The 22,342-nt window shown below is 36.7% G+C and overlaps 1 protein-coding gene across 1 annotated transcript in view; it reads right to left on the bottom strand.

The window, feature by feature from the left end:
• Positions 1-22,342, bottom strand: part of LOC150079447 (prostatic acid phosphatase-like) — a 193,373-nt gene that overhangs the window by 67,845 nt on the left and 103,186 nt on the right. The window contains exon 6 of the mRNA XM_090383075.1: positions 7,824-7,913. Within this exon, the coding sequence (XP_090239201.1) occupies positions 7,824-7,913 (90 nt within the window). The remainder of the gene's footprint in view (positions 1-7,823; positions 7,914-22,342) is intronic.

The raw sequence follows: 22,342 nt of genomic DNA, 5'->3' as shown, positions 1-22,342 counted from the left end.
TGTCGTTGAATATTTATAGGCATTAAGAAATTGATTAAAGATAATCGATCTTTTGTAGGTGAACGGGTGATAGCTATTATAATGTAGAAGCATACCGGTGTTTGTAGGTTTTTGATAGATGCTAAATTGTATTTTATTCGAGTCCCGGGTAAGCGTGAAATTTAGGAAGTTTAATGACTTCGCATCCGTATCCTCCCTTTCCAATGTAAATTTGAGTCTAGAATGAATAGAAAAGAAATTCTATTCATTCTAGAATTTTAGAAAAGAAATATGGTAACTTTGGGCCGAGTACGTTCGTGTAGATTTAATGTAATTTTGTACCAAGCCATTCAAAAAATCTCCCATAGTTGTGTGTATCGATTGTTTACTGCTGGAGAGACAGGAAGTGAATGAAATAGTCAATAAGAGTTTAAAAATTAAAATCTTTTCTAAAATATTGCCTTCAAAACAACATCGTTCCGAAGTTTGCCAGAGTGAATTTAAATCAAAAAATTTCAGGCATAAAACAACTAACGCTGGCGACATCGCGTAATATTCTTAAGCTTGCCTTAAAATCTCGATATTCGAATAAACAAAAATACCTTTCTCAGTTTAGGAAGCTTCGCGATAAATTAAAAAATTATCTACATTCGAACGATTGGTCTGTATTGAAGACCTCCATAGATTTGCGACGGGAAGCACAGGCTTCAGAAATAAAAAAACAGACAAATTAATAAGTTGCAAACATTATCGGATAGGTCAAGAAACGTTCAGGCAAATTCTAACACATTGTCGCGGGCTTGCGACCAAGTTCATACGAGTTGGGTGACATCTCCCCCACAAACACACAATGTGCTACCACAGAATATGTCAGCTAGTTCACGAACACACCCGCACCTGGTATCCAACGAACTGACATATCAACAGGTTACAAATCTTTCCTCGTGTACACTGTCGCAGGACCAGATTTCGCTTTTATCCAAAGGACTAAATTATAATTTACCACCTCGAAAACTGCCTAAAAAACAATGCGTAATTGATATTGAATTTGACTTCGTAATGTTCCACAAAAAGATGTATTTATTCAACAAGTTAACCAAGTAGTGAATAACATAAAAGAAACGCGACTTCCTAAATTGAATACACATGACAGTTCAGCTTTACGAGAACTTCGAGGAAATAAGGACATTATTATACAGAGGGCAGATAAAGGAGATACAGTGGTAATGCTAGATAAACATGATTATATTAATAAGTTAGATTCAGTTGTGTCAGATACCTCCACTTATCGTGAAGTAGACCTGGCACTGTTTACCAATTTGGTCAATCAATACAATAAAACATTAACCACGTATCGAAAAAACGACTACATTACTATGGTTCAGTTAAAGGAATTGAAGTCCAGAACATACAATATTCCTGCACTTTTCGGTCAGGTAAAATTACACAAGACTGGGTTTCCTATTCGACCTATTGTTTCCCACAGGAACTCGGCATTTTCATCCTTAGCCACACATGTCTATAACATTATAAAACCCTCTAGACAGGTAATACAATTTGGGATTAAGAACTACGATACATTATTTAATAAGCTTAAAGACTGTAGACTCGGCGACAATGACAATTTATTCTCGCTAGATGTTACCTCATTATATACGAATGTAAACGTTGAATACACATTAGATATTATTTGGGATATGTTAAATAAAATCTCGACACCGATTAATTATACGAAGCTACCTATTAAGGAAATTTTTCACTTAATTAAACTGTTAGTTGAGGCTAACTACATCACCTTTCGCGACAAGGTGTACAAACAAATTTTTGGATTACCAATGGGTTTGAGCCTGAGTGGCTTAATGTCAGAGATCTATCTCTCAACGATTGAGCAGATACATTTGACACCTTTTCAAACCCGTATCACATACTATGGGAAGTATTTAGACGATGTTCTAGTTATTACTGATAGTAATACTATCCAAGACATTTTACATTCGTTTAATAATATTCATTCTAGACTCAAATTTACATTGGAAAGGGAGGATACGGATGCAAAGTCATTAAACTTTCTAAATTTCATGCTTACCCGGGACTCGAATAAAATACAATTTAGCATCTATCGTAAACCTACAAACACCGATATGCTTCTACATTATAATAGCTATCACCCGTTCACCTACAAAAGATCGATTATCTTTAATCAATTTCTTAATGCCTATAAATATTCAACGACGGATTCTGCTTTGGACTCAGAAATACAAATATTAACTAGGAGATTCTTAAACAGGGGTTATTCCATTACCACAATAAACCGAATTAGGGCACAAGCTAAGGATAGGATACAAAATACTACACCAATCAACAATAGTAATATCAAAAAATACTTTATTTCTGTCCCATATGTTGAAAGGTGGCACAAACAGCTTAACAGATTCTTTAAAGATACCGAATTTAAAATTGTAGCTAGGCCAATACGGAAGTTACACACTATACTGAACAATTGCTCGGTTCTTTCAGCGTTCGCAACACAAATTAATGATCTGGTATACATTTCTTGCGGTGATTGAGACTCGTCTTATCAAGGTTCGACCCGATTTTCTCTTAATATTCGTGTAAATCAACATGAAGCCTCAGTTCATGCTTCTTATTCAGCAGCATCAGAATTAGCCTTTCATGCCATTAACGAAAAACATACTTTTTTATTTAACGAGGCCAAAATACTTAACGTTCAACGTAATTATACGCGACTATTAATTGCAGAAACCGTTGAAATTAAATTACACGAGAATTCTGTTAATGTTCGGCGGCCATATTTGATCTCCGATGCGTGGACCTTTACGCACATGCGCGAAGACAAATAATCTCTATTTAAGTTTCAGGTTTAACCCGATTCGGTAATTTTCATTCCTGTGATCACGACATATGGTCGAAAAGCGTTGTCAGCTTCAGGAAGGAAAATCGTTTTGAATATCTTTGTTAGATTCTTTTAATTCTTTTAAATTGATTTGAATTGTGTTAAATTGATTATTTAATTATTTATATTTTACTCTAATGTACCAGTAAGTTGTGATTTTTTCATTTTTTCTGTTTTAATTTCTGGAGGGTATCATACAGAAGTGTTCTACGCACTATATTGAGGTAAACTCCTCTTATTATTTTACTAATATTATTATCAACGTAGAACATATTGAGTAGTACACCTCTGATTCATACTATATAATATTAGTATTAGTATTTAGTATTAGTAATGGCCGCATGGTGCAAGAAAGCCTATGGCTTATGCTGCACCAGCCAAAAAAAAAAAAAAAAACCCCGAATAAAACAATGATAACAAAAAAATAAAATAAAAAATAAAAAAAACAATAATTAATAAAAGAAAAGGAGATTAAACCTATCATCCTATGTGCTTCCCTCACCCGAAGGTACTATCCAGATGACCTTTGAATTTCGGCAAACTGTCAGCCTTTACCACCCATGTAGGCAACTTATTCCAATAATTTATAACTCGCTGGCTACAATAAAACTTCCTGCAGTCCAATCTAAACATTTCCCCCCCCGTAACTTGAATTTATGTCCCCTAGTTCTAGCATCATTTATAATCTTGAAAATTTCGTCCTCATTCATTTTACTGATGCCTCTCAGAGCCTTAAACAGCTCAATCAAATCTCCTCTAAGGTGTCTAGTTTCCAAACTTTGCAACCCACGTATTTGAAATCTTTCTTCATAAGGATGCCCTTTTGTCGATCTCACCAGGCGAGTTACTCGTCTTTGCACCCTTTCAAGAAGCTCGATGTCTTTCTTTAGGTGCTGTCTCCATACTTGAACACAGTATTCCAAGTGTGATCTAACAAAAGCCTTATATAATGGGATTATCACGTCCCTATCTCTACTTGCAAAAGTTCGATATATCATCAATAGGACACCACGGGCCTTCCTTGCAACCTGTTTAGAATGCTCAGAGAATTTCTTGTCTGACCGTATCATAACGCCCATGTCCCTTTCCTCCAGTACCGGGTTTAGTTGAACTCCACCAAGTGAATAAGTTTTTTTGGGATTACTGTTTCCCAGGTGTAATACCTTACACTTTGTTGGATTAAAGCATAGCTGCCATTTTTCTGACCATTCCTGAAGTCTATATAGGTCTCTCTGAAGAAGCTCAGCTTGACAGTGATCATTAACTACTACCAATTCTAACATCATCTGCAAATTTAGACATCACGCCCTCTATCCCTTCATCGATGTCGTTTATGAAAATTAAAAACAACAGTGGTCCCAATACTGATCCTTGGGGAACCCCACTTCTCACATCAACCCAACCTGAGGAATAGCCATTTATCACAACCCTCTGCCTCCTGCCCTGAAGCCATCCTGCTATCCATCTAAGGATTTTCCCAGTGATTCCAACCTGTTCCAGCTTATAAAGCAACCGCTCGTGTGGGACTGAGTCAAAAGCTTTGCTGAAATCTAAATAAACAATGTCGAAATTATTCCCTAAATCCAGCTCGTGAGTGACCCTTTCGAAATAGCGAACCAGATTTGTTAAATATGATTTTCCCTTTACAAAACCATGCTGAGTATCCTTGAGAATTTCAATTCGATCGAAATGATCCTGAATTCCACCCTTGATCATTGCCTCCATGATTTTTCCTACCACTGAAGTCAGACTGACAGGTTGATAATTTCACACTTCACTCTTAGAGCCACCCTTATGTATGGGAGATACATTGGCACTTTTCCAATCCAACGGAATCTCTCCAGAGTCTAGTGATGCTCGCATAATTAGCCTCAATGGTTCAATGCACTCACTTGCAGCCTCCCTTAAGATTATAGGGTATATTCCATCAACTCCAGGAGCCTTACTGGCCTGTAGGCTCGTAAGTTTTTCATTAAATAATTTTGCGAAATTTTAATATCATTAATTACATATTTTTCAACTTTGCTCCCACAATTTCCCATTGCCACAAAAGGTTTTTCATTTGTAAATATCGATGCAAAATAACTGTTGAGTTCATCTGCAATGGCAGCTGGTGTATTTAATACTATCCCCTTTCCCTTACATAAAGGTCCAATCTGGTTTGTCCTGATCTTCTTGGCATTTATATATGTGAAGAATTCCTTATCCCCCCCCTTTGCTAGTGATTTCTCATAAACTGCCTTTGCCTGTCGAACCTTTTCTGTGCCTCTATTACACATCATCTTGTAGCTGTTATAGGCTTCAGTACTTTTTATTGCTCTGTAACCTTTCCATGCCACCTTTTTCTGCTCAAGTAATGTGGCAACTTCACTATTCATCCAACTTGGAACCCTCCTTGTGGAGTATTTTTTAATGGTAAATATGCATTCAAGGTATCTGTGATTAATGTTTTAAAAGCATACCACAGTTCAATTGTATTCATTCTCTGTGTGGTATCTAGCCAGTTAATAGAGGCCATGTAGTACCTCAAGGCATTGTAATTTCCTTTTCTGAAATTAAAACCCATTCCTTTGCCTTTTACTACTGCTATCTCTCTCTCTCTCATCATCATCCACCGTAGAACTCTGTGATCACTTCCTGCTACTGGTTCCTCTACTGTCAGCCCTATTAAGTCATCTGCTTCATGGGTGATGATGAGGTCTAGGATATTCTTTTCTCTAGTACTTTCCCTGACATGTTGATATAAATAAGTCATCTAGATGATTTAAAAATTTTGTTCCCCATGTTGAGTTTCCTTCCCATTTACTCCAATCAATTAGAGGCAAATTGAAATCACCCATAATAAGACATTGACGCTTACTTGCTCATTCCATTTGCATGTAGAAGCTTTCATTAGCATTATCATCCACCGTAGAACATTAGTAGAGGCATTTGATGCAAGAAAGTAAGCTTATGCAGCATCAGCCAAAAAAAAAAATAAAATAAATCTGTTCATTCGAAATACCTGTCCAGCTGAGCCTTAAACTTATTTAGGCTATCAACTTCCACGACAAGGGATGGAAGTCTGTTCCACCAACCAACCACCCGCTGGCTAAAGGCAAATTTCCTCACATCTATCCTACATCTGTCTTTCCTCAATTTGAATTTATGTCCTCTCAGGTGATTATTCTGAGCAAGAGGAAGAATCCCATCAGCATTGCTCAAACCATTCAAGGCTTTATACACCTCTATCAGATCACTTCGCTGGTGCCTAGTCTCCAGACACTGTAATTTGCAAAACTTAAGCCTTTCTTTGTAAGATCACCCCTTTTTCCATTCACCAATCTTGTTGCCCTTCTCTGTACTCATTCCAGCATCTCGACATCCTGCTTGAAATGAGGCCTCCAGACCTGTATACAGTACTCTAGGTGTGGCCTGACCATTGCCTTATACAAGGGAATAATCACCTCCTTATCCCTGCTACAAAAATTCCTATATATCATCGACAATACACCAAGAGCTACTCTTGCAGCCCGTCTGCACTGCTCAGAAAACTTCATATCTGCCTGCACAACCACCCCCAGATCCCTTTCATTCTCTACCACTTTCAGTGTAGTACCACAGTGTTGATACGGTGCTCTGGGGTTGTGTTTCCCATATGTAGTACTTTACATTTGTCAATGTTAAACTTCATTTGCCACCTCTCAGCCGATCTGCTCAACCTTTCCAGATTCTGTTGCAGTAGCATAGTGTCAGTAGTGTCCTTCACAACCCTGCCAACCTTCGTATTGTCTGCAAACTTAGACATTAAGCTTGATATACCATCATCAATATCATTTATAAATACAGAAAACAATAATGGACCCAATACTGAACCCTGAGGGACTCCACTAATAACATTAGTCCACGATGAGCAGTGTCCATTGATTACCACTCTCTGTCCTCTCCCCCTCAATCACCCCTTTATCCATAGCAGCAATTTGCCTCCAATGCCACACTGCTCCAATTTGTGCAGCAGTCTTCCATGTGCAACAGTATCAAAAGCCTTTCTAAGATCCAAGTATATAATATCAAAGTTATTCCCTGCATCCAGTTCTTTTGTGACTGCATCATAGTATCCAATCATAATAATCTTCACAATCACCTGGTCTGTAGATTACTCCTACTCGCATTGTACCTTTGTTTCCCACTATCTCACATGAACTTGATTCTATACTAGCATGTGAAACGTCTGAATCTGGGAAAGCATCGTCGCACTCAGGCTGCTTCTGATAAGAAGCATTACCCCACCACCCCTTATATCTACCCTATCCTTCCTAAATACATTATACAAGCCGTACTGAAACTCATCATCCCCAATTTCAGGTTGGCACCATGTCTCCATAAGCCCTATTATGTTTGCGTTACTTGTTTTAACCAGCAGTTCGAATTCGCTCATTTTACTGACGACACTTCTAACATTACTATATAAACAATTAAGACTTACTGTTCTTGTATATTTAACTACCCTAACACAACCCTTGAAGTTTTTTAGGCTCTCTTCCCTGGCATTAGCTACCCGCTCACTTGAAATGTTTCTGCCCCCAGAACATCTAGATAATATGTCCAGTTGGGGTAACAGATAAGAACTCTTAAGGTATGTGCAAGAGTTACTTTGACCAATATTATCAGATAAACGCGTGTCAGTATTACCCACATCCCCCCCCCCCTAACTAGCAGTTTTCCTGAACCTTTAAGGTATCCTCAATAATACTGGCAAAAACCTTTGCACCACCTTTTTTTTTAAGTGTATCCCGTGTCTACAAAACAAATTCCTTCTACCTACAAGTGTGGGCCATGCTGATAGAAATTTCCCCCCTAAAGCCTTGCAGAGTCCTTCAAGTTATTCTAACATTCATAATATTCAATACACTGAACACCATGCATTCAAAAATTAAAGGGAAAATCTTACCTCAATTTTCAGTGTGTCATATATCTTTTCAGCATCAGACCAATCTGATATTCGAAGGTGGGTTTCCTTTTCAAGGACCTTAAATATATTCTGCAATATCAGAACAAGAAATTTTAATAAATCTTTCAGAGAATATCTAATTAATAAATATAAAAAAATTAGTAATACAAAAAATAATTACCGCATTAACTGAAGGAAATGAACTAAGTATTCAACTCACAACTGAATTCTAGTTGAACAGAATTTAAAAATACTGTATATATTTAATATATAGTATTCAGCCTGATGTATTGTTGGAAGTTATTTTATTTCCTTCTTTAGAGGCAGGAAATAAAGTTAAACTTTTAACACCGAAAATATGATATAAAATCAAATGGAATATATAATCACTGTTCTCTGGGACAAGTGAGTAATGTACATACTGGCCTTACTGTTAACTTAAGAAGATTCCATGGTATAGTGGTTTGTCACTTGTCAACTGTTCGAAAAGATCTGGGCAGGTATGAGGAATTTCAGAGAAGTTTTTTTACTTGAGACTGTAGTTGGTTCCCACAATATTTTGTGGTATGTTTGATTTTCATTGTTAACTTGAGTAAATTGTGTTCCTATATATGAGAACTTTCATATATTGTAAGCCTTATGCCTCGTCCTCCAATGCAAGCTTTTGGAACTATATATTGTGTAATATGATATGTTTTGTTTTCTTATGAGTCTTACATTAATGGTCTTAATATGTTGTGTAATTATATTTGATTATGAATTTTTTCAAATTATTTCTAGCTATAAACCAGATGTTAATATAGCTTTTGTAATTATGTAAAGATATATCTTAGAGTGTTATCTTATCCCTTCTGGGATTATCATATTAAACCCGCTTACTTAAACATTGCCAGATGGTTTGTTGCTCTCTGCTCAGGTTGGATAGATGGCCCCTCTCCCTTGAACTTTCAAGGATGTACTTATGTTGGCTATTTATTATCTCTCTGGCTGTTTAGTTTTGTTTTGGTGTTTTACTACCCTGGTTAATTAATCCCCGACCTATTTTGATACAAGAATTGTATACTGATTTTGTTAATTTTATACTGCATACTGTCTTTGATGTTATCTTGGCATTATTAGAATTACAAGATCATATGACAATGTATCTAATATGAATTAATTTGTATTGTATAGTACTTGTTCCGGCCTCGCCCTACTTATTGGTTTTCTTCAGTTAGGTTCGGAACATAACATGTAATTAATTGATTTTGACACGTATATAGATGATATAATGTACTGTTAAGTATTATTTTAGTTTAGTATCGTATAGTATGATGCTATTGTATAATACTATCATACAGTCTGATGCTATTGTATAATACTATCGTACAGTCTGATGCTATTATAATACTATTTTTGCTTAAATCTTGGTTGTTCTAGTTGGCCTGCCTGGATTTGAAATCATGTATTTCTTCATGTACTGACTTGTAATTAAAGTTGTACATTAATGAGGTTATTGTTTTGTGTTAGGTGATTTTCTTTGTGAGGTCAGGTTGGCAAATATATCATGTTTCCACTCTCCATATCCTCTTTTTCTTTACTAAGTTTTCTTCTCTTTTCCTTTTATGATGAATCCATCTGTGATTCCTCACTTTACTATTCTTCACAAACCCCTTCCAGTTCCCATACTTCTCCCTGCTGATTCCCTATCCTTTTTCTTCTATTCCCATTCACTTGAGTTTCCTAAGTGAATGTGGGCAAGATGATTAGTAGATCCTGGTTGCCTCCTCGTGGCAACCGGGTGTTTCTGTTTCTCATCTACCAAGAGCCAGGTGCTGGTCGCTACACAACAGAACCACATATTCACACTACAACACTCTATATAAAAAAGGCTGGCTTTGGCGTTTTAGCTCCACCACAAGAGGAATAACAGCAGCTAATGGGGGAACCCTGGGGTCTGCTTCTCAACACTTGAATACTTACTTACTTGTAGTTAGTTGGTCTAAGGCAGAGGTGGAGGGTTTTCTCCTTGAGTTATTCCAAGTTTTTTCTCTCCTGCAAAGCATGAAAACTGACCATAAACACATGCAATTTATATAATGTAATGGAATGGTGCTGTTTGGGGATCAAAGCTGATTTATCTCAGCCTCACAATCAATTTCCACATGCATTTTTATTATTATAATAACAGAATAAAAATTTAATACAGAGTTAAAATATACACAATATACCATGTTCTTAAGTAATTTATTCTATGAAAAACTGTACATTAAAACACAAGTTTAAAAAATACATGGAATCTATACCAATCCCCTGATCATATTCAGTATAACCAACATGTAGTACAAACAAGAAAACATTAATGACTGCCTTTGATGACTTATTGACTTATTGATTTGATGAATTAATGACTTATATGCATAATGATTCAAAAGGAAACTAAACACTTTCGGATGTTCATGAAATACTAATCATACAATATAAAAGTAAATTCTCAAATACCAAATGAGAGATAAACTCTAAATTTTTTTAAAAATCCTTGCAAATGTAATTTTCGTTACATACATCAGGAAGAAAACATTAAAATGGCTTCAATGTGGGGGAAAAAATAAAAAGGATTTCATGTCATTCAGTTTGCAAAGACAAATTCAGCAAATATCATGCACATGACTTTGGTACATACTGCAAAAAGGACCTGTTACAACTCATGTAAACTTACAACTGGTGTAAGCATTTTGAAATTAGAGGCTGTATCTACAAGGCAAAGAGTTTTGGCAGTGTTGTTCCCACAACACTGAAGACATTTTTCATACTACAATAGACCATCCTCAGTTTGAATTTATGTTCCCTCATGTGTGTAAGCTGAGCAAGTGAAAGTTTGCCATCAGCAGTGAGCTTACTCAATCCATTCAAAGCCTTAAACACCTTAACCATATCTCCTTGCAAGTACGTAGTCCCCTTTTGATATGTATATATATGAACTTTTGACAAGTTCACCGTTTTTAAAGGTTACCAAACTACTTATCTTTTTTGAATTTTAAAATCTGTCATGGCACAATATAACCTTGTCATTTTTGTGCCATAAAAAATCAAAAATCATCATCACATAGTCTTCAGAGCTGAAATTTCCAAAACTGAAGTCTTTCTTGGTAAGAGTACCTTTTTCTTTCCCTCACTAATCTTGCTGCTCTTCACTACACTCATTTCTAACAAATCCACATTCACCCTAAAATAAGGCTTCCTGACCTGTATGCGGTACTCAAGATGTGGCCTAACCATTGACTTATACAATGGGATAATCACCTGCTGACAAATTCCTGTAAATCATTGAGCAAACACCATGAGCTGCTCTAGCAGCCTGTCCAAAGAACTTCATTTCTGACTGCACAATTACTAAAATGCCTTTTCCATTCTCCACAGTATGTTATCCATATGCAGTACTGCACATTTTGTCAATGTTAAAATTCAATTATCACTTCTAAGCACATTTAACTAATTTTTCTAGATACTGTTGCAGTAGCATACTCAGATTGCTGTTATTAACCTCACTGGCAAACTTCGCATCATCTGCAAACTCAGACATTAATCCTGATTATGCCTTTGTCAATATCATTAATTAATATAGAAGACAACAATGGGCCCAGCACTGAACTCGGGGAAATTCCACTAATTGCAATTGTCTAAGGAGAGTAGTGCCCACTGACAACCATTCTGTCTTCTCCCAATCAGCCATCCCCTTTATTCACAGAAACTTGTCCCTAATGCCACACTGCTCCAATTTGCACAGCAGTCTTATGTGGAACAGTATCAAAATTTCCTGAAATCTAAGTATATATGTCAAAATTTTTTGCATCCAGTTCCTTTGTTATTGCATCATAGTATCCAATAACCACTTCTGTAGTTATTGTTATATATAACTATCCACTTTTTTAAATATTTTCTACAGTGGCTAACAGGAATTTAGCAAATCACTGAAACTTACATTAAACAATAACTCATTAATTTTCCTGACATATCATCCATAGTAAATTCCTTCAAAATTCATCTCTTCACTAAACTCAGAAAAAACTCATTTCTTCCTCAGAAATATCTCACAAAAACAGGTAATAAAATGCATTTTTGTGACATACAAGTATCAATCAATTTTCCTTAATGAACAGAACCTGTGGTCCCTTCTGTTTTTCAATCCGTATATAAATCATCTCTTTGGATGATGTGTTGTATTTAACCCTTCAGCAGTCATGTAAGACCTGGAAAGTGACCTTTGAAAATCTGTTGAACATTAATTAACAATTACATTAATTAATTATTAAAAATATAAATTTTTGACCCTTCTGTTTTTCAATCCGTATATAAATCATCTCTTTGGATGATGTGTTGTATTTAACCCTTCAACAGTCATGTAAGACCTGGAAAGTGACCTTTGAAAATCTGTTGAACATTAATTAACAATTACATTAATTAATTATTAAAAATATAAATTTTTGACTACCTTCCTAAATATAGTCAAACATTTATATGAGCTGGAAGTTAAAAATTTATTGGAATTAAAAATGCAAAGAACCTGTTGGGTACTGTGTGACTATTTCCTATTTTTGCCTTTCACTTTAACATGCTAGTTCATTTTCAGCATCTTGTAAACAAAATTCTGCTCACATATGTAGTTGATATGTTGGTTGAGGTGTGGCAGAGGCATCTGTTGTGGAGAGTAGTTCCTCTGTTTTATATTTAATTGTTATGTAAAATATGCTTTTTGTCTTGATTATAATTATTAGCCATATGGTGCTAGGAAGCCTGAGGCTTATATTGCACCAGCCAAAAAAAAATTTTTTTAATTACCCTGAGAGAGAGAGAGAGAGAGAGAGAGAGAGAGAGAGAGAGAGAGAGAGAGAGAGAGAGAGAGAGAGAGAGAGAGAGAGAAGGGAATCACCAAGAAGAGAAGAATGATGATATCCAGCTCAGGATCCTGGATAGTGTGCCAAGCCCATACTCACCAGATGTGAGCCCCTGGGGTTATTTTTTTATTTGCTTGACAAAACAGCGCAATTGCAAATTTCACGTTTATATTTTATGACTGTAACTCTGTTTGTTTTTTTTTTTCATTTTTGGTAGTATTACTATATATTTTTGAAATATTTAAGCTTATTTTTAGTAATAGGTACAACAATCCATTAAGAAAAGAAAAGATATTGGTATATCACAAGCACAATTTACAAAAAAAAAAACAAAAAAAAAAAAAAAAACTTTTTCCCAGAAACAAAAAACAAAGTTGGGCAAGTGTCAGGTTCTGTGCAACTGTGTTCATTACAAATAGTGGCACAGCTACTGCTGCTGCTGAGTTAAACAAATTAAGGTAATTATTACCTTTCAACATAGAAATATCAATGATGGAAATTATTGGAATTTTACTTAAAAAGCAAATAAACTGTTGCTAACAGTTACTTGCAATTAACACATTTAAGAAGAAAGAACAAAAAGTAATATATATCTATTCATGTGACCTATAACAAAAAAAAAAAAAAAAAGAAAACATCTTTCAAGAACAAACAAAGTAAGGTTCACATATGACCTAAAGTTTCTTGTGATTTACAGTAGTGGTTCTAAACCTTTTTTGCTCGTGGCCCACTTCAGAGTTTCATTCACCTCTGTGGCTCTGCCCCTCATATTATTTAATTATAATAAATGTAATATTTATGATAAATATGTACTTTATCAACTGCACTTTTTATTTGTTTATAATATTCCTTATATTATAAACAAATAAAAAGTGCAGTTGATAAAGATTGTAGTTAATAAACTACAATCTTTATTTATAATAGAATTTTTACTCGTATAATATTATTTATCCACAATATACAATTATTCTCCTAACAAAAAATACTAAAATAATATTATTGTTCCTTAGTTTAATGAGATCCGCAAGGATCTCATTAATTTTTTTGTATATTAGTAATAATTTTATTTTAGAAGAGAACTTTTCGTGACCCACTTAACAGTATCTATGGCCCCCAATTTTATGACTTTTACCTGTGGCCCCTCAGAAATATGGTATTGCCCCATTCAGAACCATTGATCTAGAAAATAATTCATCCTGATCAAACTTAACCCAGCAGCAATAATGCTAGACCTGTGTAGTCAAATTTAAAAATAATGAGTCTGCATCAATTGTTGGATGAAGACAAAATTTTCTGTACTTTCCTAAATATAGGCAAATTTTTATTTGGTTATGGCTTTTAAATTTTTTTTTCATTTATAATTTCTTTATAGTGTGAGAAAAATTTGTCAGGTCTAATACTATCATGTTTGGTATTAGTTATTTTACAGTAGACTGGAAATCACACTCACTCACTACAAAATATTTCTCACATGTTTGCTGCTACCTGTTCAAGTTACTTTCTGTATTCTAGCTTGAGAAATATTTAGTCTTGAAGAGACATTTATTATTTATGAAAAATAATATGAAAAAACATGATTTACTCTTTGAGGAGGGGTTGTTTGTGCAAATAGTTTTTAAAAACTATTCTTGTTTCAGAGTGCACTGAATGTATATCATTGCATTTATTTCAGTGATTTCTATTCAGAGATGGCTGGATATTTCTCTCCACCAAGTTAGATACTATGTGATGTATTATTTTAGGATGAACTCTTCAATCACAGTACATGAACATATTGGAGAATGGTAAGAATAAAGGAAATATGATGATGATGATGATGCTGCTGCTGCTATAAGTTATATATAAAATAAGTTTATAAGTAACTAATATATACACCCAGTGATCACTGAATTATGACCACCCCCCATCCACAATGGAATACACTGCATAGCTTGCAGTATAAAGAGGTGAACAGTTTTATACTCTAGCGCAGTGGTAATCTGCATCTGGTGATGCAAGTCAAAGGATAAAGTAGCAGTTATGGGATGTAGTAAAGATATCATGGAGTTTCAATATTTGAGGAGCATGATTGTGGGAGCTCGTGTGCAGATGCTCCCATAATGGAAATGGCAGTAGATTGCTCACGTCCCACTGTGGTTAAGGTGTACAAAGAATGGCATTGAACATGTCAAACCACCTCCCACCAAAAGAACTGTAAAGGATTAAGCAAGGTGGATGTTCATGATGAGCAAAGTGTGCAGAGCATTGTATGGGCTCAATGACAGGCCACTGCGTGACAGCTGACACCCCATTACTATATGGAGAATGCAAGAACAAAATCCCCAATGATGATGTGCCACAAACTCAGATGTACGGAGTTCTACAACAGATGACCCAAGAAACACTCTCTCCTCACTGCTGATCATTGTCGACAGCAAATGCTGTGGTGTCAATCAGCAACACATTGGTTGGACACTGGAGGACTGGAAATGAGTGTGCTGGTCAGATGAGTCCAAATATCTGGTGCAACATGCAGACAGATGGCTTCATGTCTGGTACAAGCAACAGGAGTCCATGGACCCAATGAGCATGGTACTCGCTATCTAGACAAGTGGTGGTGGTGGTTGCTTAATATGAGGTATGTTTTGCTGGCAAGAACTAGGATACCTGGTGCATATGGACCAACATTTCACTAGTGACCATGTGCACCCTGCCATGTTGCATTTTTATCTGGACATAAATGAGATTTTCTATGACGATAATGCACCAAGTCATCGGGTCAACACTGTGCACATTTGAGGAAAACAGTGAAGATATCACACATCTTGATTGGCCTCCAAATTCACCTGACCTCAATCCAATTGAACACCTGTGGACTGTTTTGGAATGGGAAATGAGGCATATGGACAGGGCTGTGCCAGGCTATATAGCTGCCCTGGTGCAAACTTCTTATTGCCGCCCCTAATATTCCTTATATTATAAACAAATAAAAAGATGGTCTATGTGTGTGTTTGATAAAGTACAGTAAACCCCCGCTATTCGTGGTATCTGTATTTGCGGTTACGTGATTGCTGATTTAATATAAAAACGAAACCTAAAAAAATGTGAATTTTAAAGTGCCGTGAACATTTTCTGCCATAAAAAAACATGGGCGTGGCTAAAATTCTCTTTCCCGGTCAAAACAGTGCTCAGTGGGTGGGGGAAGAGGGGTGACAAAATCGCGAGCGTGGATGTTTCTTGCTAATCCTTGTTCGGTATGTGTTATGCGCTTGTCATGAAAGATTTCATTGTTTGCTTTTAATTTATATGCTTATAAATTGAATAAATTTATCAATTTATAAATTGATATGCTTACAAAAGTGATAAATCTACCATTTTGCAGTGTAAAACAGACTTTTTCGAGTGTGTTAACAGACTTTATTAAGAAAGTGACTTTATTGTGGACAAGTTCTTTCTAACCCGTACAAAAATATGGCTACGAATAACAAGGGAAATTTGAAAATATCAAAGAAGGTGATGACATTAGCGAATAAAATTGACTTATTAGACAAAATTTCTAATGGTGAAAGTGTCTCCTCAGTGGAAAAACATTATAAAATCAATGAGTCAACCGTACGATCAATCAAAAAATCAATCAAATACAAATATTTATCGTATTTAGCAGTCATGGGCTTGAACCCCGGTCCACTCAAAGAGTGCGTGCTACTGCACTCACACTCCTGACCACTGAGCTATAAAATTTAAAAACTATATAAACTTATAAACTATATATCACCACCATGGTCATTTTTCTTATATAATTTTTTTTTTTTTGGGGAATTTAAAAAAATATATTTCCAAAATAATATTATAACTTTATTTTTTAAACACAAAATAACATATACAACATCTTCAAAAAGGCCTCTGAGGTTGGGGAAATTCATGTTCACAATATTAAATTAATATTGTGAAATATTACTCATAGTCAGAAGAAGGCATTGAACGAGCTTAAAGGGGTTGATGAAATCATAGTCCTACCGGCTGATAAGGGTAGATTAACAGTAGTATTAAATAAAGAGGATTACCATAGGAAAGCCCTAGATTTATATTATTATCAAGAATAGGAGACCGGCAGAATTACTTAACAAGTACAGGTCACTGTTGAACAAAAGCCAAGAATTAGGGTTGAATTTGAAAGTGTCTGCAATTCTGCCCAGACACGATAGGAGGGAGTATATGATGAGAGCCTTGTCGATCAATTTGGCCCTGGAAAGATTGTGCAAGGCTCAAGGGGTAGAATTTTTTTCAGCCTGGACTGTACTTGTTAACAGGAGAGATTGCTTCTACAGGGATGGGATACACTTAAATAGAAAGGGTGCAAGAATATTTGCTGATGCTATCGAGGCAGTGTTAGGTGGGCCGGAAAACTGCTAGCTTGGGGGGAGACAAAGACCAATAGATTGACAGTAGCCACTGGCAGAGGTGAAAGAGATTCTTGCACTGCTTCTATTAGAATGAGCAGAAGCTTGAAAAACAAGATGCATGGTATTTCAGAGACTGCTGGGAGCCATTGCGGTACAAGTAAACACATGGGTTGTGTTAGGGTAGCTAAGAATAGAAACAGGTGCAGGTATACTTGCGTGTACACCAATGCTAGGAGCTTAGTAAATAAATTTGATGAATTTGAGGTATTGCTCAAAATATCGAAGGCAGATATTGTTGGGATATCAGAGACGTGGTGTCACACAGATATAAGGGATGCAGAACTGCAATTTGGGGAGTACAACGTCTACAGAAAGGATAGACAGGATAGGAAAGGGGGAGGGGTTATGCTATTAGTTAAGAAACACATAAAAACCAAGGAAGTGAAGCCAGTCGACATCGCAGGACAGTGCAGTGTGGAGTCAGTTTGGTGTGACATAAACATTGGGAGATCAAAATTGAGAGTAGGAGTGTGCTATAGGCCTAATGACTCTGATGAGTATAATAAGGAACTGTACAGGGAAATAGAGTGGGCCAGTAAATCAGAGTCTCTTATAATGGGAGATTTTAATTTCCCAGATATTGACTGGAACTTGGGGGCTGGTTACTCACACACTAGCAGGGCTATTGTGGATTTATTGGATGATTGTTTTCTACATCAGCATGTTCGGGAGGCAACTAGAGGGAGTAATACTCTTGATTTGATTATCAGCAGTGATTCTTCATGCATTAAGAATCTGCAGATAAATGAACCACTAGGTGGCAGTGATCACAGTGTGCTGAAGTGGGATTTACTCAAAGAGGTAACTACCATTAGGGGTAAAGGGAAGGGTTATTGCTTCCGTAAAGGCGACTACGATGGACTGAGACAGTATTTAAATTCTATACAGTGGGACCAACTGATGATGTTACCAACAGCAAATTCAAAATGGGAAGCATTCAAAGAACTTATCTTGGAAGCTACTAGGCTTTACTTATCAACTAAGAAATATTGTTCAAGGTTTAGGCCAAAATGGATGTCAGATGAACTAATGAGGCATATGGCAGAGAAGAAAAATGCATGGGATACATACAAATTAACACATGACACAGAAGCCTATGATAGATACAAGTTGATATGCAACCAAGTTACAAAGGAGGTTAGGCAGGCGAAGGCAGATTACGAGAAATCCTTGGCAAGGGATGCAAAGAAAAACAGCAAAGAGTTCTTTACATATTTGAACTCGAGAAGGAAAGGGATGAATCAGATTGGTCCACTTGATATTGATGGGTCAAGTGTTGATGATCCTGCTCAGGTAGCTAACAAACTAAATGAATATTTTTCATCGACATTCACACATGAGGAGTTATTCAGCGAGGGGAATGCCAGAGGTGTATTCAACTCTAGCAGTAAGCTACAGAATCTTGAAATAACTGGGAGTAAAGTGGAGGAGAAACTGTTGAAGATAAACACAAGAAAGGCACCCGGGGTGGATGGGATCTATCCAGTTATATTAAAGGAGGCAGCAAAGGAAGTAAGCAAACCCTTAGCCATAATTATGAGAGCTTCCTTGGACTCAGGGGAGGTACCCATAGACTGGAAATGTGCAAATGTGACCCCAATTCACAAAGGAGGATCAAAGGCTGACACAAGTAATTATAGACCCGTGAGCTTAACTTCTGTTCCAGGAAAATTAATAGAGGCACTGGTTAAAGAAGCACTGCAGGATCATTTAGACAAGACTTCAGTTATAGCTCAGACACAGCATGGTTTTGTTAAGGGGAAGTCTTGCCTGACCAACTTGATTGGATACTATGATGCAGTCACAAAAGAACTGGATGCAGGGAATAACTTTGATATTATATACTTGGATCTTAGAAAGGCTTTTGATACTGTTGCACATGGAAGACTGCTACACAAATTGGAGCAGTGTGACATTAGAGGCAAATTGCTGCTATGGATAAAGGGGTGGTTGAGGGGGAGAAGACAGAGAGTGGTAATCAATGGACACTGCTCATCGTGGACTGATGTTATTAGTGGAGTCCCTCAGGGCTCGGTGTTGGGTCCATTATTGTTTTCTGTATTTATAAATGATATTGATGATGGTATATCGGGCTTAATGTCCAAGTTTGCAGATGATACAAAGGTTGGCAGGGTTGTCAAGGACACTACTGACACTATGCTGCTGCAACAGGATCTGGAAAGGTTGAGCAGATGGGCTGAGAGGTGGCAAATGAAGTTTAACATTGACAAATGTAAAGTACTACACATGGGAAACAGCAACCCCAGAGCAACGTATCAACTCTGTGGTACTACACTGACAGTGGTAGAGAATGAAAGGGACTTGGGGGTGGTTGTGCAGGCAGATATGAAGTTCTCTGAGCAGTGCAGACGGGCTGCAAGCGTAGCTCATGGAGTATTGTCAATGATATACAGGAATTTTTCCAGCAGGGATAAGGAGGTGATTATTCCATTGTATAAGGCAATGGTCAGGCCACACCTAGAGTACTGTATACAGGTCTGGAGGCCTCATTTCAAGAAGGATGTAGAGCTGCTGGAACGAGTACAGAGAAGGGCAACAAGGTTAGTGAATGGAACAAAGGGGTGCTCTTACGAAGAAAGGCTTAAGTTTTGCAAATTACAGTGTCTGGAGACTAGGCACCAGCGAGGTGATCTGATAGAGGTGTATAAAGCCTTGAATGGTTTAAGCATGCTCAATGCTGATGGGATTCTTCCTCTAGCTCAGAAAAATCACCTGAGAGGGCATAAATTCAAATTGAGGAAAGACAGATGTAGGATAGACGTGCGGAAATTTGCCTTTAGCCAGCGGGTGGTTGGTTGGTGGAACAGACTTCCATCCCTTGTGGTGGAGGTTGATAGCCTAAATAAGTTTAAGGCTCAGCTGGACAGGTATTTTGAACGAGGGGTGAAGTGGAAGTGGGTGTTTTTTTTTTTTTTTTTTTTTTTTGGCTGATGCTGCATAAGCTTGCTTTCTTGCATCAAATGCCTCTACTAATGCTAATGCTAATGCTAATTTGTTACAAGATAGTGCTACATATAAGATCATCCAAAGAAATCCATTAGCCAACCTGGAACGGCTCGTCAACAAGGTTTTGCATCAGTGGTTGAAAACAGGGAAGATTTCTAGAGAGAGCTCTTTGTTATTTGGTTTTTAGAAGCATTAGCAACTAAGGCCATATTGCTCCAGGGATATGCGGTGGTCATTCCCTGACTTTTCCACATCCTCGGTATTTAGTGGTGACGGGCTCGAACCCTGGTCTAATCAAGAAGCGTGTGCTACGCACTGCTGCTCCTTCCCGCCTGGCTACGGAGGCGCCCATTTCTAGAGAGATGTTTTGGTCCATGCATGCTATGGGATGCATGTATGGACCTGGGAAACTTCCCAGGTTTTATGGGCTACCGAAAATGCATAAATAGGGGTCCCATTAAGATCCATTGTTTCTTTTATTGGTAGCCCTACCTATGCTATGTCAAAATTTTTTCTAGGCTGAATTCCCCTATAGTGGGATGGTCTATGTGTGTGGTTAAAGATAGTAAAGAATTTGTTAATTTTGTAAAGAGCCAAACTATAGGGGAGATGAGACTATGATTTCGTTTGATGTGGTGTCATTATTTACATGTATCCCTATAAATCATGGAGCCCAACGTGTTAAAATGGCCCTGCAAAAAGATGATACTTTAAGTGCTAGGTCTCATTTAAATATGGAAGATATCTGCTGTGGTGTAGAATTGTGCCTCTCGAGTACCACTATGGTATTTCAACGGGTGATGTACAAGCAGGTTCACGGCACAGCTATGGGTTCTCCCATTAGCACTACTGTTTTCCTCATTTGGATATAGCAGTGAGACCAAATGGTAAATCTGGCAGTGTATTCTAAAACAGTATGAACCATTTCCAGGTGGTGATTTAATCTCTGTGCCCATTGATGCGAACACCACTGCTGAGTTGTACTCTCATATATGTTCTCTGTAGTTATTTGCTTCACATATCCCCTGCAAGCAGCTCTCGTAATAGAGTAGGTGTCTCAGACAGCGGGTCAAGTGAAACCTTTCCATCATGACAGCATTTAATGTATTTATTCGATGAGTTTAACTTATGTACCCAATATCTTGCATTGCAATATTCACAGTTGTAACACACATTTCCTATGTCATGTTCTTCCACATTAATTACAGCTTGTTGATTATTCACATCCAGTACTTCTATTTGATTTGTCCTACATGGTCTTTTCATTTCCAATCTTCCTTCTCTTTCTTCAATGTTTTCTGTCCGTCTTCATAGTCGTAGAGTCTCGTTTTGGTCTCTCGGTCTATTAGATCTCTCCTCTAATGTTTCAATATCATTTCTTCTACATTTTCTCAAAGTTCTTACACATTGTTCAGCCATTTTTACACTTCTTAAAACTTCAACAGGTTTATTAAAACTGAAGATAGATAAAATAAACAGTTAAAAATAAACATACATTGATAGCTTTCAGGCACAGGTTGCCTTTCTTCAATCGAAAAATGTTAGTACAAAAATTAATAAAGAATGCCCAGTATGGTGGTAATGCGAGCTGAACCACGTGAATGGGTGTTGGCAACAATTAGCAGTTGCAAGCCAACCAGGCTAGCCGGGTGGGTAAAATGCCTGCCTGGCAACCCAAAGGTCACGGGTCCACATTGGGTGCAGCAACCCAAAGGTCGCGGATAGTGATGGATAGTGCAGGACCATCGCGATATACCGCCTCAGGCTTGGATATCACGATGGTGCTGCACTATCCCTTTGAATCTCACAGCCAGAATACACGAAGGAAGCAGGAAAAACCTGGTTCCTTCATGTATTGCTCACATCATACAATAAATAAATTTAAAAAAAAAAAAAAAAAAAGCAGTTGCAAAATTTGGGTAGCATATCAGACAATAAAATAAAACTATATATAAACTTAAAATAAAAATATAAATAAAACAATAACAAAATATATAAATTTAACTTCTCTTGCTTTGGCTGTAGCAAAATCAGTCATAATATTTTTTTTATATCTAAAGAATCGCAATTATGACTTTCTATAGATATTATTGCCAAATTATTTAATCTTTGTTGATGCACTGATGAATGAAGGTAATTTTTTATTAATTTTAATTTTGAAAAAGAGTGCTCACAACTAGCTACTGATACGGGCATTGTTAACATTATTCTTAATGAAATGAATATATTAGGAAGT

Source organism: Mastigoproctus giganteus, chromosome 10 (assembly GCF_048544385.1).
Source record: "Mastigoproctus giganteus isolate SK-2022 chromosome 10, ASM4854438v1, whole genome shotgun sequence".
Taxonomy (NCBI): domain Eukaryota; kingdom Metazoa; phylum Arthropoda; class Arachnida; order Uropygi; family Thelyphonidae; genus Mastigoproctus; species Mastigoproctus giganteus.
The sequence above is the reverse complement of the archived record's forward strand: the minus strand, read 5'-3'. Positions and strand labels throughout refer to the sequence as shown.